Source organism: Phlebotomus papatasi, chromosome 1 (genome assembly GCF_024763615.1).
Source record: "Phlebotomus papatasi isolate M1 chromosome 1, Ppap_2.1, whole genome shotgun sequence".
Classification (NCBI taxonomy): Eukaryota; Metazoa; Arthropoda; class Insecta; order Diptera; family Psychodidae; genus Phlebotomus; species Phlebotomus papatasi.
This window is the reverse complement of record NC_077222.1, coordinates 58,296,270-58,317,765: the sequence shown is the minus strand read 5'-3', so window position 1 is coordinate 58,317,765 and position 21,496 is coordinate 58,296,270. Positions and strand designations below refer to the sequence as shown.

At 34.6% G+C, this 21,496-nt stretch overlaps 3 protein-coding genes across 3 annotated transcripts in view; all 3 read left to right on the top strand.

The window, feature by feature from the left end:
* Positions 1–19,907, top strand: part of LOC129802041 (uncharacterized) — a 33,735-nt gene extending 13,828 nt beyond the window's left edge. The window contains exons 3-10 of the mRNA XM_055847627.1: positions 283–390; positions 462–969; positions 1,208–1,494; positions 6,276–6,883; positions 8,313–8,471; positions 8,575–8,839; positions 19,099–19,457; positions 19,535–19,907. Of these exons, the coding sequence (XP_055703602.1) occupies positions 283–390; positions 462–969; positions 1,208–1,494; positions 6,276–6,883; positions 8,313–8,471; positions 8,575–8,839; positions 19,099–19,457; positions 19,535–19,695 (2,455 nt within the window). The 3' untranslated portion in view covers positions 19,696–19,907. The remainder of the gene's footprint in view (positions 1–282; positions 391–461; positions 970–1,207; positions 1,495–6,275; positions 6,884–8,312; positions 8,472–8,574; positions 8,840–19,098; positions 19,458–19,534) is intronic.
* LOC129809339 (uncharacterized) lies at positions 969–7,553 on the top strand. The gene is made up of 2 exons (XM_055859158.1): positions 969–1,494; positions 6,276–7,553. The coding sequence occupies exons 1-2, from the start codon at positions 1,214–1,216 to the stop codon at positions 6,910–6,912; spliced, it is 918 nt and encodes a 305-aa protein (XP_055715133.1). The 5' UTR covers positions 969–1,213; the 3' UTR covers positions 6,913–7,553.
* On the top strand, positions 19,848–21,201 carry LOC129809372 (acidic proline-rich protein PRP25-like). Its single transcript, XM_055859185.1, has 3 exons — positions 19,848–19,998; positions 20,087–20,625; positions 20,686–21,201. The coding sequence occupies exons 1-2, from the start codon at positions 19,951–19,953 to the stop codon at positions 20,309–20,311; spliced, it is 273 nt and encodes a 90-aa protein (XP_055715160.1). The 5' UTR covers positions 19,848–19,950; the 3' UTR covers positions 20,312–20,625; positions 20,686–21,201.
* Positions 21,202–21,496: the final 295 nt, after the last annotated feature.

Genomic DNA, 21,496 nt, shown 5'->3' with positions numbered 1-21,496 from the left:
TAGAATTCTAAGTGTGTGAATAGAATGATAATAGAATATTTCCAATTTGTTAAATCAAGGCTTTGTTCTCTCTCGTATTTGCAACAATTTAATAATTTTGAAGTTAAGCGCGCTTTTCCTCCTGCATTATCAACATCTTAAAATAAGATAACCTATTAATTTTATTTTTAAAATACAGCGGTTTATAAGATTCTATTTTTTTTATTTTAGTAGACTTCAATAGAGATCAGTATGCAGAAAATAAAACTAAAATCTTATTCAATCTAATTTCGTTTATAACAGATTACAAATACCATTACCAGGACTCACCCCAGAAGGATATAAAATTATTTTTGTTAATCTATTGGACTACGTTGCCAGTAAATATAATTTTACAGCGTCCCTGAAGTTGTAAGTATCTATATAATGTACATTCTTACATTTTATTAAGAAAAATCTAAATATTTTGAATTTTTCGGAAGATACTCCTTCGTCAGTGACCTCCACTTGTGGACTGAGGGAACAGCAGAAGGACATATTTTGTTAGTTGATATGCAGGGCATGAATCTTGGTCATATAGCACGTTTGGGCCTTATTCAAATGAAGAAGTACATAACATACCTCCAAGATGCTCTTCCTTTACGAATTAAAGGATTGTACTTCATAAATGCTAATGCTATCACTGATAAACTTATCGTAATGATGAAGCCCTTCATGAACAAGTACCTCACATCAATTCTACAGGTATTCACGACAATGGAATCAGTCTACAAAGTTATTCCTCAGGAGTTATTCCCCAAGGAGTTAGGTGGACAGAATAAAGATTTTGCGCAACTTCAGCAGGATATGAAAGATTCTCTAGCTGCACATCGTGACTTTTTCCTTGAGCAGGAAAATACAAGGGATGTAAATGAGAGCCTGAGACCTGGGAAGCCCAAAACAGCCAATGATCTTTTTGGTATCGAGGGAAATTTTAAGAAATTAGACATTGACTAATTTTAGATACTCTATCTCTCAAATTGTTTTTTCAAGCATTTTTGTTTGAAATTAAAATGTAAAAGAAACACTGGAAAAGTCAAGAGAAGAATCTTTAAAGCTCTATTATTTCTCTGAGGAAATATTTGTACAGCTGACTCTTCAGCAAATATATTTCAATACCTTGAAAGTGAATCATAATAAAATTTTGCACTTGGGACGTGAGACAATTTAATAAAGAATTAATTTACAGTCTGCAATGGAGCCTCCTTCGTTAGACTTGGCTAAAGTGTACGAAAGTAAAAGTCCTCAGCTAAAACGAGAAGATGTGACGATTTTGCAAGAGTGGATCAATGCTAGGAAATATAATACGACTGTATTGGATGAGATTGATTTAATTTCCTTCCTCTGCGAGTGTGATTATGACGTTGAAATGGCCAAGAAACGCATCACAGGAACAATTCTATTTCGCAGTCGAGCAAAAATTTTCCAGGATATCGATATGAGAAGTAAAAGTGTTAAAGCCGCCATGGAGTCCGTGTAAGTTTAAATGGAAAATTTTCCACTCAAATTTCATGCTCTTTACACTTCTAAAATGTGAGAATCTCACATTATTAAATCACAAATTACGATCATGATGGATATGAAGCATGTGATAAATTGTACAACAGCGAAAAAAATGCAGACATGTCATAAAAACTATGTTGTTTTTTTTTAAGTCGTTAAACTATTATTACACGTATTGTCGAATTCAATGAGTTTGAACTTTTTTTTATCATGTGTTCATGAACACTGGATAAAAAGCTATTTGTCATCTAATATCACATGTTTTTAAAAAAAATGTGCAATTGTGTTTATGATAGTATTTATGAGTATTTTATATGTTTCGTTAGCTTTATTAGCTATATATACATGATATTGTGATTAACAGGTCTAAGATTTCAACCTAGGTTTAATTTTATTACTGCATGTTATAAATTTTGAGGACGAAATAAAAATGTAATGCTACTTAAAAAACTGTACTGTAGAGAAATATTTATATTTTCTTAGTTTTAAAGTTTTCATTAATTAAAAAAAAAAATGTACAATAAGGTGTCAAAAGTTTGTTGCCTCTTGTATGTTCGGGAAATTAGGTGCAAAAAATGATAGAAAAAATTACTTTTCAATTTTTTTCTTTTTGCAAATTAGTTGCCTGTAATCCGTAGATCTTATTTATGAATTTCAAAAAAAAAATAGTTATTTATCATCACTTTTATACACCTGTATTTACCATTGACAACTTTGGAAATGTCCAAATCTACCATTGGCCTCTCAAATGATATAAACTTAAAACATAACCGGTTTCGACCATTGTGAGTAACATTTCAAATGAGGCAACAAACTTTTGACGCATGAAAAATGAACAATTTTTGGAAAACAATTACTTTTTTATATTAAATAAAATGAAATAATTTTTTCGAAATTCATAAATAAGATCTACAGATTACAGGAAACTAATTTGCAAAAAGAAAAATTTTGAAAAGTAATTTTTTCTATCATTTTTTGCACTTGATTTGCCGAACATACATGAGGCAATACAACTTTTGACACCTACAATCAGATTCAGTATTATTTTTTTTTAATTAAAATGTATGCGTAATAATAAAAGTTCAAAGAAAGAGAGTTAAAATGAAGTGAGTTTACAATAGTAAATTCTTTTATGTAAGATTTTTTATAATTTCAGCCTTATTAGTAGTCATTATTTTCAAAAGATAATATCTGTTCGAATTCAAACCCAAAAATTAAAAGCGAAACATTATTTTTACAGCCCTTTAGTACCTACAAGGATTGTAGCTGAAAAAACTTCGTTTGTAATGGCGATCAATTAATATAAATGGATATAAATCCAAAAACTATTATCCCAAATGTTTGTTAGGTTACAAATTTTTATTTATATCAACAAATATATGACAATTTTTTTCTGAGTAACGCTTTGTAATTTAACTCTTTCGCGTCACACTTTTATTCAGCAGATGAATTTATGTAAAATTGAGTTTTTCCTAATGCTTTATGATCAAATATAATAGTTCTGAGAGGAAAAAAATTTTCCATTGCGTGAAAACTCGGAAAAACCCCGGGTCATATATGACCCTATTGTCCTCAAGGGAAGTGTACATACCATTTTCAAAATCTATATCACGGGCTTTTTAAGAGTTTTTTTTGCTTGAAGTTATTAATTTGGCCAAAACCATGGCAAACTGGATTGTCTTGATGAACACTGTACACCTGGTGTTCAAGGAATCTTCCTGTAATTCCTTGAACAGTCACTGTCACAATATTTTGAGTGGTATTTGGCAAAAATAAACTTATCCACATATTTATTCACACACAATACAATTGCACAATATGGGACGCTTGCAGAATACTCTAAAATATTGCAAAATATGTTATAATTCATCAGATATAAGATGAAATGTCCAGGAGCAAGATGTCCCACCTGCATTTCACAAAGAAAAACAACGTCCCAACTACATTTCGCTATAGGTTTGGGACGAAAACACTGTTACCTTTGCCGACTATAGGGTCATATATGACCCGGAAAATTCTACACGCTTTTCATGAAAATTGAGAGTAGATTATTATATCAAAATATGCAATATACAATCTTTGCATATTCTATTAGGTGAGATTCTTAACAATCTCACCTACTATAATCCTAACAAAATTTCATGTCGTCCGATCGACCTCAAACTTGGCCAAAATGTGTTTCGCCACTTCCTGATCACGAATATATATGTGGCTATTTTACGTTCCCGGCCGGCCGGCTGGCCGGCCGGCCGGCCGGCCGCTCTTGGGAGCTTAATAGCTCCTAAACTAAAAAAGATATCGACTTGCGGTTTTCGGCAAAGGTTATATATCGGGTGAAAATTGCAACTTGGTGTATTGACCCCCCACCCCCCACCCCTCCTTCCCCCATTTTGAAGACCACCCTTTTTTTGTTTTCTCAATAGCTCCGCCCCTATGGCATCGAGCGGGCTCAAATTTTAGTATGTTATAGCTGAGCCTTAGAGCTTTCCATCAATACCAAACTTAAGGTCCCCCGACCCCCCTGACCCGAGCTATAAGGGTCCAAAAAAAATTTCTTAAAATTGCCATAACTCCGGTTCTAATTGTCAGAATTTAAAAAGTGAGGGCTTTTTGGAAAGCTCTCGTGAAATGCCACTTCCCCTTCTAACATCGCAAGTTCATAAAACCACCGCTAGGGGCGCTATTATTAAAAAGAAAATTTTTAAATCTTATAAGTTAAATAACTCAAAAATTCCATTGTGCATCGGGCTGAAATTTTAGTATGTTGTAGCCGTTGATTATACCTATCAAACAAAAAAAACCTTAAGTCGATCTATAACCCCTGACCCGAGCTATAAGGGGTCAAAGTTCGAACATTGACAGGCCTCTATCTCCGGTTCTAACTAACATAGCGACCTAAATTTTACCTTTTTGGTTTCGTCTCGATGAGCACTTTCAGATGGAAGTTCAAAAAGTCACCACAGGTGGCGCTGTGATAGCGTCAAAATTCATCGAAATTCAAAGTCACTTTTCTCAAAAACGGCATTGTGCAAGTTAATGAAATTTTAGTATGTTGTAGTCCAGTCTAGGACGTTTCCAAAATGGTGCGTATGTGCGTTGTGGTTTCAATAGAACCGAAGATATGAGGGGTCAAAGTTCACGAAATTCAAAAAATCATATCTCCCGTTCTATGTGACCGATTTTGATGAATGAGGGCTTAAACGTAAGATCTCACCAAATGCTACAACTTTCTAGAATATTTGAATTTCGTGGGACCAACACCAGGGGCGCCACAGTCGAAAAACCAATTTCAATATCACATAACCTCAATTATCTCGACTGTCGCTGAACCGATTTTGATGATTACTTCAACATAATTGTAGAGCACATTTGTCTCTACATTTCGTCCATACATCATTTTCCACTCAGACTACGCTATCACTCCGATTTTGCCGTTTAAGTGTGAAAAAATTGATTTTTCCAATAATAACGCTTTGAAATCACTCAGATGCCAATTTGACTGCCTCTACTCCACCAAGACACTTAAAATAGGAGTTTAAATGGAAAGTCCCACAAAATACAACAATTCTTTGATATAGTTGAAGTTCAACAAATGAACACTTGGGGCACTCTGGATGAAAAAACGAGTTAAGAAACAAAAAACCTCGCTTATCTTGGCTTCTGAGTAATCGATGAGTTCAAGTTCTACGGCAAAATTATAGAGAACATTCTGGTCTACATTTCACCCATATAACACTTTTCTGTCAGTTCATCCAAATCCTTGATATTTTAGTTTAAATACAAAATTTGTATAATTTCACGAATTTGATTCAAGATAATTGAATGGCGTCTCCCAACTTCAGCTCCAAATCGAATTTGCATGCATTCCGAGTCAGCTCACGTTAAGAATCTCACCTACATAAGCCGGTTAGGATTATCTGTCCCTTTTGTATTTTTAATGAATTTTTTGCTGAAAAAAATAAATTATTATAAAAAATTTTGAAAAAGAAAAGTCATTTCACAAAGTTCGAAATTAGTGATTTTTGATCTCAAATATTTTCTTTTCATGAATATCTGGAGTCTTGAGAAAATTAGCCAAGAATCTTACATCCTTCTATTATGATGTCGTGCACAAACAGATAGATTTCAATTAATGTAAATAGTCAGAAAAAAAAAGTTTTTCCCCGGGTCATATATGACCCTAATGACGCGAAAGAGTTAAGGGATTTATTAATATGGCCATATAATTAAGCATTTTTTTTAATTTTGCTTTTTTTTCGATATTAGGTTATTAAATTCTTTGTTGTACCCTAAAGAATAAACCAATTTTACCGCTTTTTCAGAATCCAGTCCTAAATTTTTTTCATATAACCTTGATTGATAAGAAATTAGAGCACTCAAGCCATATGGCTCCCTTTAAGGACGATTGGGTCACCCGTGACCCAAAAATGAAACTTTTCCTACGATCTTCTAAAGTTGTGCTTTGCTCTAAAATGTTAGAAAAAGTGATTTTTGCTGACTCCTGATTTTTGACCTTCTCGTCCTTAAAGGGTTAAGTCTAAAGCCCTTATTAGCTAGGCTAAAGAAAAAGACCATGCAGAAGTTGAGTACAGGTCTTGTACTTCTTTATAGCTTTATATTTCTCTTTGATCATCTGAAATCTGAAACACTAAGCAAATTTTGAAATTTTAGTTTAGATCCCAATCGAAATTGCCACATTGTACCCTACAGGAAATTCAGATATAAAAACAAATCGTCTTATTAATTTTTTTCAGACTCGTATCAAGCCTAAAACTAGAAGATGACTCTTGCAAATTGGCAATCTTCATAAAAATTCTACCCAGTGACCCTCAACAAATAGACATTGCAAATGTGATCAAGGTGATATTAATGTATATCTATTTGTGGTTTCGCGGACTGGAACCACCAGTTGATCACGTAATAATCGTAGATCTTGAGGTGATCACTTTGGCACACTTGGAAGCTCTCAATCTACAGTCAACTCTGCGAGAATTGTCCTGCTTCTACAATTACTTCTCATTGGGCACATTGAAAACACTACACTTTATCAACGTAGGATCATGGATTGATCAGTTGCTTTCAATCTTGAAATCTACAATGGGTCGTGATTTCAGCGAAAAAATCTGCGTGCATACAAACGTAAACAATCTGCTTGAGTTCATATCACTTGAGCATCTGCCTAAAGAATTGGGTGGAAATTTTCTCGCATTTCATCAATTGCATGAGGCGATGAAAGAATTGCTTGGGAAGCATACCGATGAATTATTGAAGAAGTATGAGATTCAATCGAATGAATTTCTCCATATTGATTCAAAATCTTCAAAATCATCTAATCCCGAAGCTGATTTATTTGGTGCTGATGGTACTTTTAAGCAATTGGAAATTGATTGAATTTGGCAACAATTTGCTGGATAATTTCAGTTATATTCCCCATTTCACTTTTGATGATGAATATCTTATTTAACTGTTAATCTTGCTGAGAAAAAATGTGGACATTTCACAGCTCTGAGAAGTATGCAAAATTTTATAAGAAAAAATTTTAGTAAATTCATGCCATTGACTCTTTTATGGGTAAAAAAACTCGTGAGGATTTCCCTGAACTTACCAAGTTCACTAAAAAGTTTTATTTGTTGGCGATGGCGGCATCAACATTTTCTGTACTGAAGAGTTTATCAGGGTCAAGTATACTCTTACATTTTTCTAAACAAAATTTCCAATTAAAATATGATGTAATGTAAAGCCTAAAGGTTTAATATTTCTCGATGTTACACTAAGAACTATGATTTGTCATATGAAAAATAAATTAATGGATATGTGAATAAAAAAAATCGTATAAATTAAGAAACAAGCGAGAAAGAATATTCTTCAGTGAATTAAGCAAAATAAACACCCACATCTATTCAGCAATGAATATTAATGGACTTGAGCCATATTTTAGGCTGTAACTTTTGATTGTATGCTAATAATCATTTCAGAAAATTTAAATAAAAGTGAAAATAATAATCTTATAATAAATAAATTTACTATCTTCACTGCAGAGTTTTTAAATCTATCCTGACAAGTATATAGAATTTTTAAACCATTTAACCATCCTTATTGCTTTGGAAAGGTCATTTCAAAAGCAAACAAACCTCTGATAAGCCAAGGTTGTAATGCTACCGGCGCACCGGTGTCGATTTAAAAAAAAAGATTATAAGAAACTACACTAAACCTTTGAAATGAACAAGAAGTGGATAAATTTGTTAGTTTCCATAGAGTAATTTTTATAAAATTTGAATAAAAATATTGTTCTTATAAAATAATTGATGATCTTCACTGAAGTATTTTATAGCCCTCTGAAAGAAATTACTTTCTACATTAAATGCCAGAATTCTTTCTTTACCATCTTCTAAGAAAAATTCTAGGCCAATTGTGTTGGAGAGAATGTGTTAAGTTGGTGAAGAAGTCAAGAACAAAAATAGTTGTTTGCCGATTTGGCACACACTCTTAGCAAACCGCTGCGATACAGAGACACCGTGTGTACTATGGGCAAGATCTAACGAAACGTATGACCGCTTAAGATGCATAATGGGATGACGTGGCTTGATTTCTTTTCCATGTCTCAGTCTTTCAATGAAAGCCGCTGAATCGGACGTCTTTCTTCAGTTGCTCCGTGATCTTCAGTGAAAAGTACCTCTTACAAGTGACTCCCAAGGGAAATCTGTGATCGTGATTTATAACTTGTGATCATGAAGACATCACCTTTGTGGACTTGAATTGCATAATTGACGTACTAGTAGTGATTTTTACTTGATTTGTGTTTTTGTTGCAAGATCAAGAGGTGGCTGAACTCAAAATGAGGTTCATATCGCCCGAAGAGGAATACACAAAACACCGAGAGCTGAAGAGAGAAGATGTAAGAAATATTCTCGAGTGGCTCTGTCGTCAGCCACATCTACCAAATATTACGGGTGAGATAAATAGACAATTTCAAGCATATTTAGCCAATTCTGTGAAGTAGAGTACATTTTACGTTTCATCTCTCTTCTATGTGCTCTACTCTAAATTACGCAGAATCCGAGGCTATCTTCTTTCTTTATGCTTGCTACAACAGCATTGAGCAGACAAAGAAAACCATCGATAACTACTATACCATAAGAACGCATACAATGGACATTTTTCGCAATCGCGATGTCTGCTCCAAGGAAATGCTGGACATCTCCAATGTTATGCTATACACACCACTACTTGATGATCATCCCCAAGGGTACAAGATCATGTATTGCCGTCTTATGGATCCAGACGTTACGAAATACATTCATGTTGATGCTGTGAAATTGTGAGTGGTTTTTTTTTAAATGTATAAAACACTTCCTGAAGATAAACATTCTGATAATAACTGCGAAAATAGAAGATTTCATTCTTATACATTATAAGCTTGATTAAGGTTATAAGACCAAAAGATCATGAGTCTCTGGATTAAACTTCTCAGAATACGATTTTATTAAATATTATCATTCAATATTTCCCTCACCCACGTTACTAGACGCAATTATCCGCTAGAAAAGATTAACCCTTTAAGGACGATTGGAACACCGGTGTCCCATAAAGAAAATAATTTTTCCTGACTACCTAAAGTTATTTTTTTCTTATGTCTGTACATAATTGTAAAGTAGAAGGTTGAAGAAATCTAGAATATTTTTTGCAAGTCTCTAGCTATTTGCTATGTAGTAAATATTTAAGCTCAAAAATGGCGAATTTTTAAATTTTCATATTCATAATTGATTTTATTTATTTTTTATACTTCCATTTTTTTTTAAGCAAAACCCTTTTGGTAATAAAAACTACAATACTCATACGTAATATTTTTCATTAAAGCGAAAAATATTATTTATTTGTATTGTCAGAAAATTTTTATTTTTGGACTATTTTTGTACCTATCGTTCATAGAAGCACAAAATACATCGAATCAGACGATCTGTTGGACTTTCCAAGGTTAGATGTAAGACTTATCATTGATTATGTTTCTCAGTTTAATTTTTATTGTTGACTTTAAGTCCGTAAAAAGTATCTCGACGTTAAAGGGTTAAACCGGTTAAACCTAAATCAACAAAATTTGGTAGAGGGTAGTGGGGCATCATTGAAATGGGGTACCTTTAAAATTGGTCTTGTTTGTCCAATTTTTAAAATAGAACTGGACCTTACCATGATATAAATTAGCTTCATCCAATTGTGAAGCTGAAAATACATTATGATTAGATTTAATGTCTTTTAAAAATAAGAGAAAAACTACCAATTTCAAAGGTACCCCATTTCAAAGCTGCCCACTTCCTCCTAATCGCGATTTAACATTATTCTTGAATTAAAGTTTTTAATGAAATCTTCCTATATAAATTTCAATCAAGAATTCTTTTGCCGAATATATAAAAACCCCTCCCAAAAATCAATCACATCTTATGAAATTTTATTTAACTAGCCTAAAGTACCATAAGGGAAGTGTACCAGCGATCGGCAGTGTTCCTCGGATCGTCAGATTAATACCACATTGTTGCTCCAAATTAAATGATTTTTTAAAAATTATTAGCTACTTTTTACCATTTAACTCTCACAAGAATACAGTGCATTAACTTAAATTTAATTTATAAAACCAATTTTCCCTGAGACACTTGATTAAATTTCTGACGATCCGAGGTACAGAGCGCAAGTTTGCAATTACACATATTTTTTATTAATTTAATGTAAAAATTAAAAATTCAAAAGCACAGATATAGTTAAAGGGATCACTAATGTATCAATTAACAAACATAAAAATATCAAATAATGTTTTTATAATAGCTCTGACTTTTGCTATTATATGGCGAAGAAATTAGACTTTATTTAAAAGACTTTATTTGACTATTTACAATACTTTATTGGACGCGATGTGACTTCAATGCGTGCGTTTATTAGACTGACTTCAATATCACAAAACCTGACCTGAACAATCTCATCCTATCTCTTTTATCTATATCATCTATCTCAATACACTACATTCTCCCAGCAATATTTTAAATTCCCTATTTACAATTTTAAACTAATATTTACAATTTATATTTACAAGGCTAGGAGAATCCTAACTCTACCTAAAGGTCCTGTTAATGAAACTATGACTTATATAATTGACATTCTAATTGTTTTCTTTTTAACATTTCCTTAATTCTTTCTGATCTTCTGACATTTTCTGAATCATAAATTTTTCTCTTCTTTCTTAAAGGTTTTCCATCATAAGAGAAAGGTTCAACTACTGACTGTTTTCTGACTCTTTTCTTTAAATTAGGTTGTGACTCTTTTGGTTTATAGGCAATTAAATCTGTATTATATTGACTGAAATATTTCTTTAATTGATTTACGTGGACCATTTTAATCTTGCTATCTAAGCTAATCAGATATCGCAACTTAGATAGTTTTTGTTTGATAATGCATGGTAACCAACGAACAATTGACTTCTCATGATTTTTGTATAATGCTTTCTCATTTACTTTAAATTCAGGACTTTGACTGTGATTATTTTTCTGTGATACCTCACTATTCTGATTGTGACTGTGATATTTATTCTTTGACAAATCAAAACTGACTTTCTTCTTAGGATTTAAGTTATCAATCTGTGTGCGAGGTTTATATGAATATATTAATTCATTTGGAGACTGACTGGCGGTGGAATTTGGACTGTTTCTGTAGTGCAATAAGAATTTTTGAATTTTCTGCTCGATCGTCGAATCCTTGCTGGTAAGGAGAAATTTTCGGAATACAGTTTTTACAATCCTTACTCCACGCTCAGCGCGACCGTTCGACGCTGGATGGTAAATAGGTGAATGACTCAACCTGATACTTCTCTCCCGACAATATTTTTCGAATTCCCAACTGTTAAAAGGTGGTCCATTGTCGGTAACGATCTCATGAAATAGTCCATAAATCGCGAACTTGTCTTCAAGGACTTTGATGAGAGAACGAGCAGTTGTATTGTTCATTAACACAATATCAATGTAGTTACTGAACGAATCGACAATTATTAGGAACATTTTGCCCCCGAAATAGAATAGATCGAGATGTACTCTCTCGAAAGGAACTGAGCATTCTGGCCATTTACTATTTAGCTTTTCCTTCTTAACGGTGCCTGTCTGTTGGCAAATCTCACATGACCTAACATAATCCTCGATACTTTTATCAATGGATGGCCACCAGACGTAAGATCTAGCTAATTTCTTCATGAGCACCATTCCTGAGTGATTTTCATGTAGCAATTCTAAGATTGCTAATCTCAGATTCTTAGGAATAAATAGCCGTTCCCCATAAAATATGCACTGATCTTCCAACGACAGTTGGTTTTGGACTCTTTTAAATTCTGAAGGTATCCCCCCACCCGAACCATTTGCTAAATACGACGACACTTGATTAGCTTCCGGGTCGTTTTTCGTCTCTGATTTGACTTTCTCAAAATCAATTTGAATTGAATCATCCCACCTAATGTTATTGACCGGAATCGACTCGACTTCATGACTTTCCTGTATAGGTAGGCGCGATAGCGCATCCACATTTCCCATTTTCTTCCCTGGGCGATACACTATCTTATAATTAAACATTGACAGCTGAACAGCCCATCGCTGTAACCTTGCTGCTGCGACTGCAGGAGTATTTTTCTTTGGATTGAAAATCTCTCGAATTGCCTGATTATCAGTGACTAACGTGAAACATTTTCCATATAAATATTTCTGGAACTTTTTTACCCCAAAAATAATTGCCAATGCCTCACGGTGAAGTTGAGAATAATTTTTCTCACTCGGACTCAAGCTTGCTGACGCGAATGAGACTGGACGTTCTTCCCCATTAACCATCTGGGATAAGCATGCTCCTAACCCATACGGAGATGCATCGCACGACAAAATAGTTTCCTTATTAGGATCAAATAAGGTTAACGCAAGACTATTTATCAGCAATTCTTTCGATTTTTGGAACGCTGTTTGACATTGTTCATCCCACTGATATCTTACATTCGACTTGAGTAGATTATACAATGGGTGCAATTCCGTGGATAAATTTGGTAGGAATTTCCTATAGTAATTTATAAGCCCTAAATAGGAACTCAATTTAGCGACATCGGATGGTGCTGGCGCATCTACAATCGCTTTTATCTTATCTGGATTGGGACTTACATGTCCATCTTCTAAGACATGTCCAAGATATTTGACTGACTTGACCAGAAATTGACATTTTTCGAGATTTATCAAGATCTTATGATCATTGAGTTTCGATAGGACTTGGAAAAGAATCCTTTTGCATCCCTCTTGGGTACTACTCCCTATGACAATATCGTCAAGGTATGCAACACATCCGTCGATATCTTTTAAGACTTGATCAATGACCGACTGGAAAATTGCAGGCGCAGATGCCACCCCGAAAGGAAGCCTCTTATACCTGAAAAGACCGCGAAGAGTGTTAATGGTAAGACACTCTCTTGATTCTTCTTCTACCTCCAATTGAAGATAAGCATTTTTTAAATCAATGACGCAGAAAAATCGACTATTGGCCAAGGAAACGAAAATATCATCTACCAAAGGAAGAGGATAATGTTCGGTTTTAATAAATTTATTGATCGTGACCTTTGCATCCATGCAAAGTCTTACTGACTCTTTGCCTTTTGGCACCACGACAATGGGTGAAGCCCACTTACTATTCTTCACTGGTTCTAAGATGTTCTCATTGCAAAGACGCTCAAGCTCTTGCTCGACTTTTTCACGAGATCGATATGGAACACTATAAGCCTTGTGAAAAATAGGCTGGCACGGTTCAAGCAATATTTGTGCCTTAAACCCGACAATTGTTTGATTTGTATCTTGAGAGACCGTGAATGGGAATTTTTCACGAATATTTTTAATCAAAGTATCAGACTGAGTATCACTCCCTTGAGTATAAGACATTTTAGAAATATTTGGAATATTCTTACGTGGCGACAGCAATTCTCTCCAGCTTGGATTAACGACATCAAGCCATGAGCGACCCAACAAGGCAGTAAATCGCTTCCCTGTGTCTACTACAAGCACCTCAAGATGTCCATATTCCACACCGTCAATCACCACAGTTGCGATAAATGATCCTAACGGCCTAACAGTTTCTTCTGTAAAAGTAGAAAGAGATAGGGACCCTATACTGATCAAATTTTTATGATGATTCTGGAACTTATCTTGGTACTCCTGTAGACTCATGAGCGTTTCTCCGCATCCGCCATCAACCTCAAACTTCATGGTGACTCCATTGACTACTACTTGCCAGTAGAGAGGCTGTGACATTTTCCTGGGCGCTGTCCCACTTCCTACTGAGTTGCACTGAATCCTTCCAACTCGTCCGCGATCACCTGAAGAACTCCGTTGTCGACAAACCGTAGAAATGTGTCCCGTTTTGTCACAGACAAAGCACTTCCAATTTAGCGCTGGACAACTCTGTGGCTTATGATTTGGAGCTTGTCGGCCACACCGATAGCACGTGGTAGAATCACTGAACTCATCTTTGTTGCGATGGTGCTTTCCATCACCCCTGTGACGTGAAGAACTTCTCTTGGCTGGTGATTTATTCCGGTTTGCAGCTTTTTTTGCTTTCCTCTCGGACACTTTATTCACTCCACTGGTACTGGGTTTCAGCAACAATTGCTCTCTTTCACTCATTTCCATATTGAGTGCAATCTCACAGCAAGCATCAAATGATTTGGAATCATCCGATAAGAGTTTTTGCTGAATTTTTTCATTCGATAATCCCACAATCAATTGATCCGTTAGAGCATCTTCCAATGCCAATGCTCTGAGTGAACCCTTTTGTTGATTGGTGTCTGGAATAAACCCGCCAAATTCACATGTTGCCGCCAATTCCTTGAGGGTTAAGATGTATTCCTTGATTGTTTGACCCTCCTGCTGCTTTTCTTTGAAGAACTTGAATCTCTGAGCCCTTTTATTCACTTTTTTATCATAGTGATGCTCTAAAAGAGCCATGAGTTCCTCAAATTTTTTCTCACTGGGCAGCACTGGCGCACAAAGTGTGCTGCACGTGTTGTAAATTTCTTCGCCGACGCACGCTAAGAATGTTGGTACTTTCATCTCCTCAGATACGTAGTTTGCGATGAAAAACTGCTTAATGCGATCGTGGTAGTACTTGAAGTTGGTTCCTGGAGTATATTCTGAGATACTACCCACAAAACCACCTTGCCTCGTGGCTGATGAAGATTCCATTTTGGCTTCACGTTGATCTGACTGGATCCACAATTTGTCCAAATCCAAGTCTTCTACACTCATCACACTTTATTTTCACGCGAGTACTTTTTACACTCGTCGCCAATTATAATAGCTCTGACTTTTGCTATTATATGGCGAAGAAATTAGACTTTATTTAAAAGACTTTATTTGACTATTTACAATACTTTATTGGACGCGATGTGACTTCAATGCGTGCGTTTATTAGACTGACTTCAATATCACAAAACCTGACCTGAACAATCTCATCCTATCTCTTTTATCTATGTCATCTATCTCAATACACTACAGTTTTGTGGATTATATTTTCAACTAAATATGGAGCATGTCTCTTAACATTCCGATCCGGGGTACTCTTCCCTTATATCTATTTTTTATTTTTCACTGTTCGTAACATCTGACTATTATTTTTTTTACTATTTATGTATGAAAAATGGAAAATTGTTGCACTGTAACAGGGGCATGAATAAATCTAGTTTATTAGTATTTTTATTATAATCTTCGCAGGCTTGAGACTTGGTGTTGATAGGATCATAAAACTAGTATAATAAGTTTGATATTCCCAAATGAAAGAAAAACGGAAAAGTACTTAAAAGGGAAAAAAAATGAAGGGAACAAAATAAAATATTTTATTGGTAAAAGCGGAACAAAACGTTCCAACTTCGCCGAATGCTCGAACTTATAGCTTCAATACTATGCTTTAAGATTTGTCTAGAGTAAAATAAGGTAATTTGAAATCGAACCAAGTTTGGAAATTTGATATTTCCTCTCTGTTTTAGATTTGCAGATAAAAAGGAAACCACGAAGATGTACACCGAAGAGTATTTCTTCATAATTTTCTTTTCGATCCATAGTTGTGACGAAATCTCAAAATTCCAAATTTAGTCCAATTCCAAATTACTCTATTTTACCCTGCTTGTCCAAATTCTAGATGTATAGTGTTCCAGAGTGTGAGCATTTTAAAATATTTTTTACTATGTTTTCTTCTTTTTTTTTACTTTTTTGTTTACCGGCCTACAACTGCTTCAAACTGTTTCATACAACACTTGCTCAGAATTTAGAATAAAATTAAGTAATCGGTTTATTACCTATGAAATCCCAATTAAAATCGGTTTACATTAATCCAGAAGTGAAAGACCTTTCAAAATAACCCAAACTTGCCCCAATTGGTTAAGAAATACCAAATACGATACCAAAATATCCAAAAAACGAAAAATAAAAATCCAAAAACAAGGTTTTGGTAGGGAAATTTTTCAGTTGTACGGAAATGCATCTAATTTTTATTCCTTTCTAAGTATTCTAGACTTAGTTACCCTTATAATTTGCAATTATTCAAAAAAGAATCGGATTCTTATCGATTTTATAAAATAAATGTCCAAAAAATATTTTTTGCTAGAATATCAATATTTTCCTTTGAGTCAGAAAAGATGCAAAAGAATTTATTTACATTGAATTATTGGGACGGGGAAATCCTGCATAGGCTGCAACATAAAATCTCATAATAGAGAGGTGGACTATGGTCAAATTATAATAAATTTTTCTTTAACCCTTTAAGGACGAGTGGGACATCGGTGCCCCAAAAACTAAAACAATCTTATTGTCTAGAAAGTTATTTTGTCCTCTAAATAGTCCGAAAAATTAGATTTTATCTTACTTACTCATGATCTAAATCGCTGATTTACGTGTTAAATAAGTTACGACAATTAATGATCCAAGCGACGAAATATTAAAAATAAATCAATAGAAATATTGTTTGATGGATATTGTCCGAAAAACGAATCGGCTTGAATTAACTTGTCCTTTAATGGGACTAGGGGAGGCTTTGAACTTTCGCACACAAAAATGATGTTCAAGTTCAGTGATTTTTTCTGACTACCATGCAAACCGTATGGATTCTCCAACTATGCCAAAAAAATGTCTTACTTATAAGGTTCATAATCCCACCAAACAAAATCCCAGGAAATCCTTAGATTTTCCTCCAGAGGAAAATTAAAATTTAATGGCGATTTGTCCGATAGATGAATCAAGTTTCTATTATCGCACACGATTCACGCCATCATTGAACACCCCATTTTCACCGTAAATTTTGCACCGGACACTAAAAGTTGCACATCATTGTTTAAAGGGAACTCTAATCTACTTGATTAAACCATTTTTATAAGGAATAAAACATTTTAATATCACTTTTTTGGAACTTTTCTGAGAGATGTTTTATTGACATTAAAAACCATTTTTTTGCTTGATTCTACGAGAATTTCACTCCGGAAACGGTTAAATCTGATGAATACTTTCTTGAAAAGTCCAAATATCACCAAATTTACACGAATCAATAAGTTTTTAAAGCTAAAAATTGACTAAAACTCTGGAAGCGAAGAAGACCACACAAGATTCCACCATTCCTCCACGGAGCCGGATATCCACAAAAACGTTTGAATGCGCATCATTGAAGATTTCTCTGTTCCTGCAGCTGCAGGAATCGGGATTTAGCACAGATATTGAGCTTCAGCAGGTGAACAAGCTAAAATTTTCACAAAACATCTTCTTACGGACGCAATTTCTTTTCTTCGTCATGCAAAACAACACAATAGTGAGGTTATGTCAAAGATTGTCAAAAACCAGTTGTAAACTGTATGAGCTTATTGCAGATGTGATTCTTTCATTGCACATTCAGTTTGTGCAAGCTTGAAAAATATTTTTATATCAAAGAAATGCAAAATTGCTTAATAATTACTCAACTGCAGCCTATTTGAATCAAATTACTTCTTGTTTATCAACTTTACGATTTTTAAGTTTTCCTTTTTAGTGGTGGATCAAATCGGTAGATTACAATAGATGTGAATATGAGGGATCGCATCTAAAATGAAGTTTCTTGGAAAATGTGAGAGAAGCCATGTCTTCTGTGTGCGATCGATGAATCTGAGTCAAGATTGTGAATTTTGTTCCACCCACAAAAAGTGCCTGTTCAGCCTAAAAGATTTTTACATAAATCTAATTCCTAATAACCCTTCTACCCTCTGTGATAGTAGTTTTTCAGAAAAGTGATATTAATTCTGCACAATCGTATGAAATATTGCACAGCAAAATTACAGTTTTGGACCTGTTTTTATTTTTTGCTTCCTGAAACTAGGAAAAAAGGATTAGACTCTCAATTTTTTCAGGAAAGATGGGATTTAAGGATAGCTATTACAATATATAGCCATATGTGAGATTCATAAAGGAATATGGGAGAAATATGAAGTGTCTGAAGGTAGCGTATGTGCGAACGATCAAAGCCTCCCTATTTTAATAAGGGATGCTTAATGGGCTTAAATGGAAGCTTGTGTACTGCGGTTCTAATCTATTTAATATTGCTTTACCAAAAGCTAAAGTATGTTTAATAATTAAAATGGTTCACAATTTTTTGTGCATAGGGGAATGTCGGCATGGTTCGCACAGAGTGAACCTTCAAACAACGCAAATTTTCTCTTTGTTTGCAAAGAGCTAGTTCGTCATTTCTTAGTCATAAGATAGATCTTTATTAAGCTCATGAAACGAGACAAGAAATGGTTGGTCAGCTCTTTGCAAACAAAGAGAAATTCGCATCGTTTGAAGGTTCACTCTGTGCGAACTATACCTACATTCCCCTAAGGTTGCAATATTTTGCAAATATTTTCAGAAACATAGCTGTCAAAATCTAAAAAAACGAATTTAATTGTTATTCTAGAAGGAGGTTCCTGTAATTTTCAAAGTAATATAAAAAATATAGTCGAAAATCTTTGGGACCATTTTGAAAGATAAAAATGCTCGCAATTTATTTCCAGTCTGCAATAAAATTTAAAAAAATGTATATAGATAGAGGAAAGTGCCCGTGTTTGCACGGTCCCAAGCTTTATAATGACTAAAATTTTTCCTATGTTTTTTGATAAATATGACCCGTCGCACCCATATTTTGAAAACTAGAGGTAAGTGTAATGTTTTTAAAATATATTGCGAAATCACATTAATTCAGAAACATAGGAAAAATTAAGGTAATATAAAGATTGGGACCGTGCAAAGCATGGGCACTTTCCCCTATTTTGTTTGTTCATTTTACGAAAAATTGTAGGGTATTCTACGGAAGGTTATTGTTATTACCTTTTCACATAGATCTATTTACATTTCAAAATCGTTATAATAAGAAAAATACACTTAAGACTTCATAATGTGATAAATTATTGAAGATTAAGAAAGAAATGGACATAAACGGGGTCATTAAAAAGAAAGGCACTTTCATTTGAAGCAATAAAATATTACTTGTAAACAATAAATATCACAAACTTTTACAAATAATTATTTTCATTCCCAGATACAATTTCGTTTTTGACCATTGGCTGTGGACTGAAGGAACTGCTCCTGGACATGTGTTAATTGTGGACATGGACAGTGCTTGCTTGGGTCATGCGACAAGGATGAGTTTGTCAGTGGCAAAGAAATACCTTCATTTCCTTCAGGAAGCAATTCCTGTACGTCTCAAGGGTCTTCATGTGATCAATACGGCATCGTTTATTGACAAAATTTTGGCGCTTATTCGTCCTTTTGTGAAGAAGGAGCTCATAAGTCTTGTGCATTTTCACACAGATATGGAAACTGTTTATCCATTGATTCCGCAGAAACTCTTTCCCAAGGAATTTGGCGGCAAAGCTGACTCAATACTGGAACTTCACAGTAAGATGACTCAAAAAAAGTTAATTGAGCCGGCAAAATGACTAATTCAAATTTTTTCTCTTATAACACCTCTATAGAGAAAATGAAGGAAAAACTATTTGCCAATCGTGACTTTTTTATCCATGAGGAAAATACACGGCTTGTGAATGAAAAATTGCGTCCGAGTGAGAAAAAGAGCACAACAGCGGATGAGGCTTTTGGATTCGAGGGCAGTTTTAAACGATTAAACATTGACTAGAATCTCCGGAGGAAATGGGAGCTAAAACTGGAGCAAATAATGTGACACTATTTACTACGACTGGGAGACATCATATTGATCCCAAAAAATCATGATCATCGGCCCAGAACTAAATTATTTTTGAATTATTGTTTTTATACATTTGTACACCTGTAACACATCTTTTTTGTTATTACTTTCAATTATATATAAGCAATCTGTACGGGACTCTATCAGTCAGTTTCATTTGGTGCTAACTCCACAAACAGGGAAATTATGAAGAGTCTCACATTAGCATTCATTGCGATCTGCATGATCGTGCTGGTACAATAGAGAAAGAGAAACTTTCATCTTTGTTTTCTTACGTGTATAAAGTTGTGCTGAATTTTTATATTCTGTGTGTGATTTGCAGATTCAATCAGCAGAGGGAAATGAGGAACGTCGTCGCCCTGGCCCACCAGATGGTGTCCGTGGTGGCAGACCATTCCGTCCTGAAGGTCCACCACCAGGAGGTATGCCTCCTCCACCACCTGGTCAAGGACGTGGACCCCCAATGACACCACCTGGCCAAGCAGGAGGACCTATGGATAAGCCTGGCCAGAATTCCGAAGACAGTTCCACAACTACTGAATCTTAAATGGAAATTTTGGAGCCACGACACGCGATCAGAAATTACGTTATGATCCCATGTCAGATTATCAATTGAGTTTCCGCAAATAAATTTGTGCAATATAGAGATACCATCTTATCCCTCAATTAAATCCTAATTAAACCCATGGTAATTTCCACAATGACTGATCGCAATCTTCATGGTATAAAACACCTGAAATATTTCATCTTTAGTCAGTTTCTACCTTTCAAGTTCAACAGTTAATTTCGAAAGTGTCCCCCAAAAAGATGTTCTCCCTCAAGATAAGTTCATTATACTTGGCATTTCTCCTCTTAACTACGGTAAAATCATCCGCAATAGTGTCTTTATTATCAATTTAGATTAATTCAAGTCAATTTTAGATAATTTCTTGCTCTGGTCGAACTGTGATTATGTTTGAAATACCCCATAATCGGGCTTTTGCTCAATATTCACGCAGTGATGTTTACAGACGTGGCGGAAGAACTGAGGTCATCCAGAGGAATGGATACGGTTCAGGAACAACTACCATCATGCAAACTAATTCCAGGAATCCATATCAAGAACCATCTACCGTTATCGTTACATGAGCCAACAAATTTCTTCAGACAGCATCTCTCACAAAAAGCGACATTTACGCATTGCATTGCATGTGGAGAATGAAGAAATTCTATAATAATTAATAATTTATCAGATTTTTTGCGGGCCTCTAGACACCCTGTAGAAAACTAGACTCTCTAGACTAGACTCGATATCTCTAGCGGTTTTGTGCTACAAGCTTCGAATTATAATTGAGTATTCTAAATTATGTTATGATGATGAGTTGTTTGTTTTTGTGTGATAAGATGAAACGCGACTGCAGGGGTAAAGATTAAATAAATTGGAATTTTGAAACTGGATTTTTCGAGTTCATCGTTGTGAAATATTGATCTTTATAAATATTTGAATGCATTTTTCTATTATACAGAGACAACTATTAGTTTTTACTACACAAAATGTTCGTAAATATTTGTGAATTTTTACTGACTGGGACTTACGAAATGTTCGTAAATCATGTAACTCACTAAAAAAAATCGCAAAAGTTTGCACTGCTTCACAAACATTGTTCGTTAAATGATCACTTGACCAACATTTATTGTTATTTTAGGGCCTTGACAGATCTGAGGATTAGTCGAGAGACGGCTTAACGTAACG

Coding starts and splice junctions, on each gene's coding strand:
- LOC129809372 (XM_055859185.1), top strand. CDS start 19,951: ATGAAGAGTCTCACATTAGCATTCATTGCGATCTGCATGATCGTGCTG. Junction 19,999..20,086: donor CGATCTGCATGATCGTGCTG/GTACAATAGAGA, acceptor TGTGATTTGCAG/ATTCAATCAGCAGAGGGAAA.
- LOC129809339 (XM_055859158.1), top strand. CDS start 1,214: ATGGAGCCTCCTTCGTTAGACTTGGCTAAAGTGTACGAAAGTAAAAGT. Junction 1,495..6,275: donor AAAGCCGCCATGGAGTCCGT/GTAAGTTTAAAT, acceptor AATTTTTTTCAG/ACTCGTATCAAGCCTAAAAC.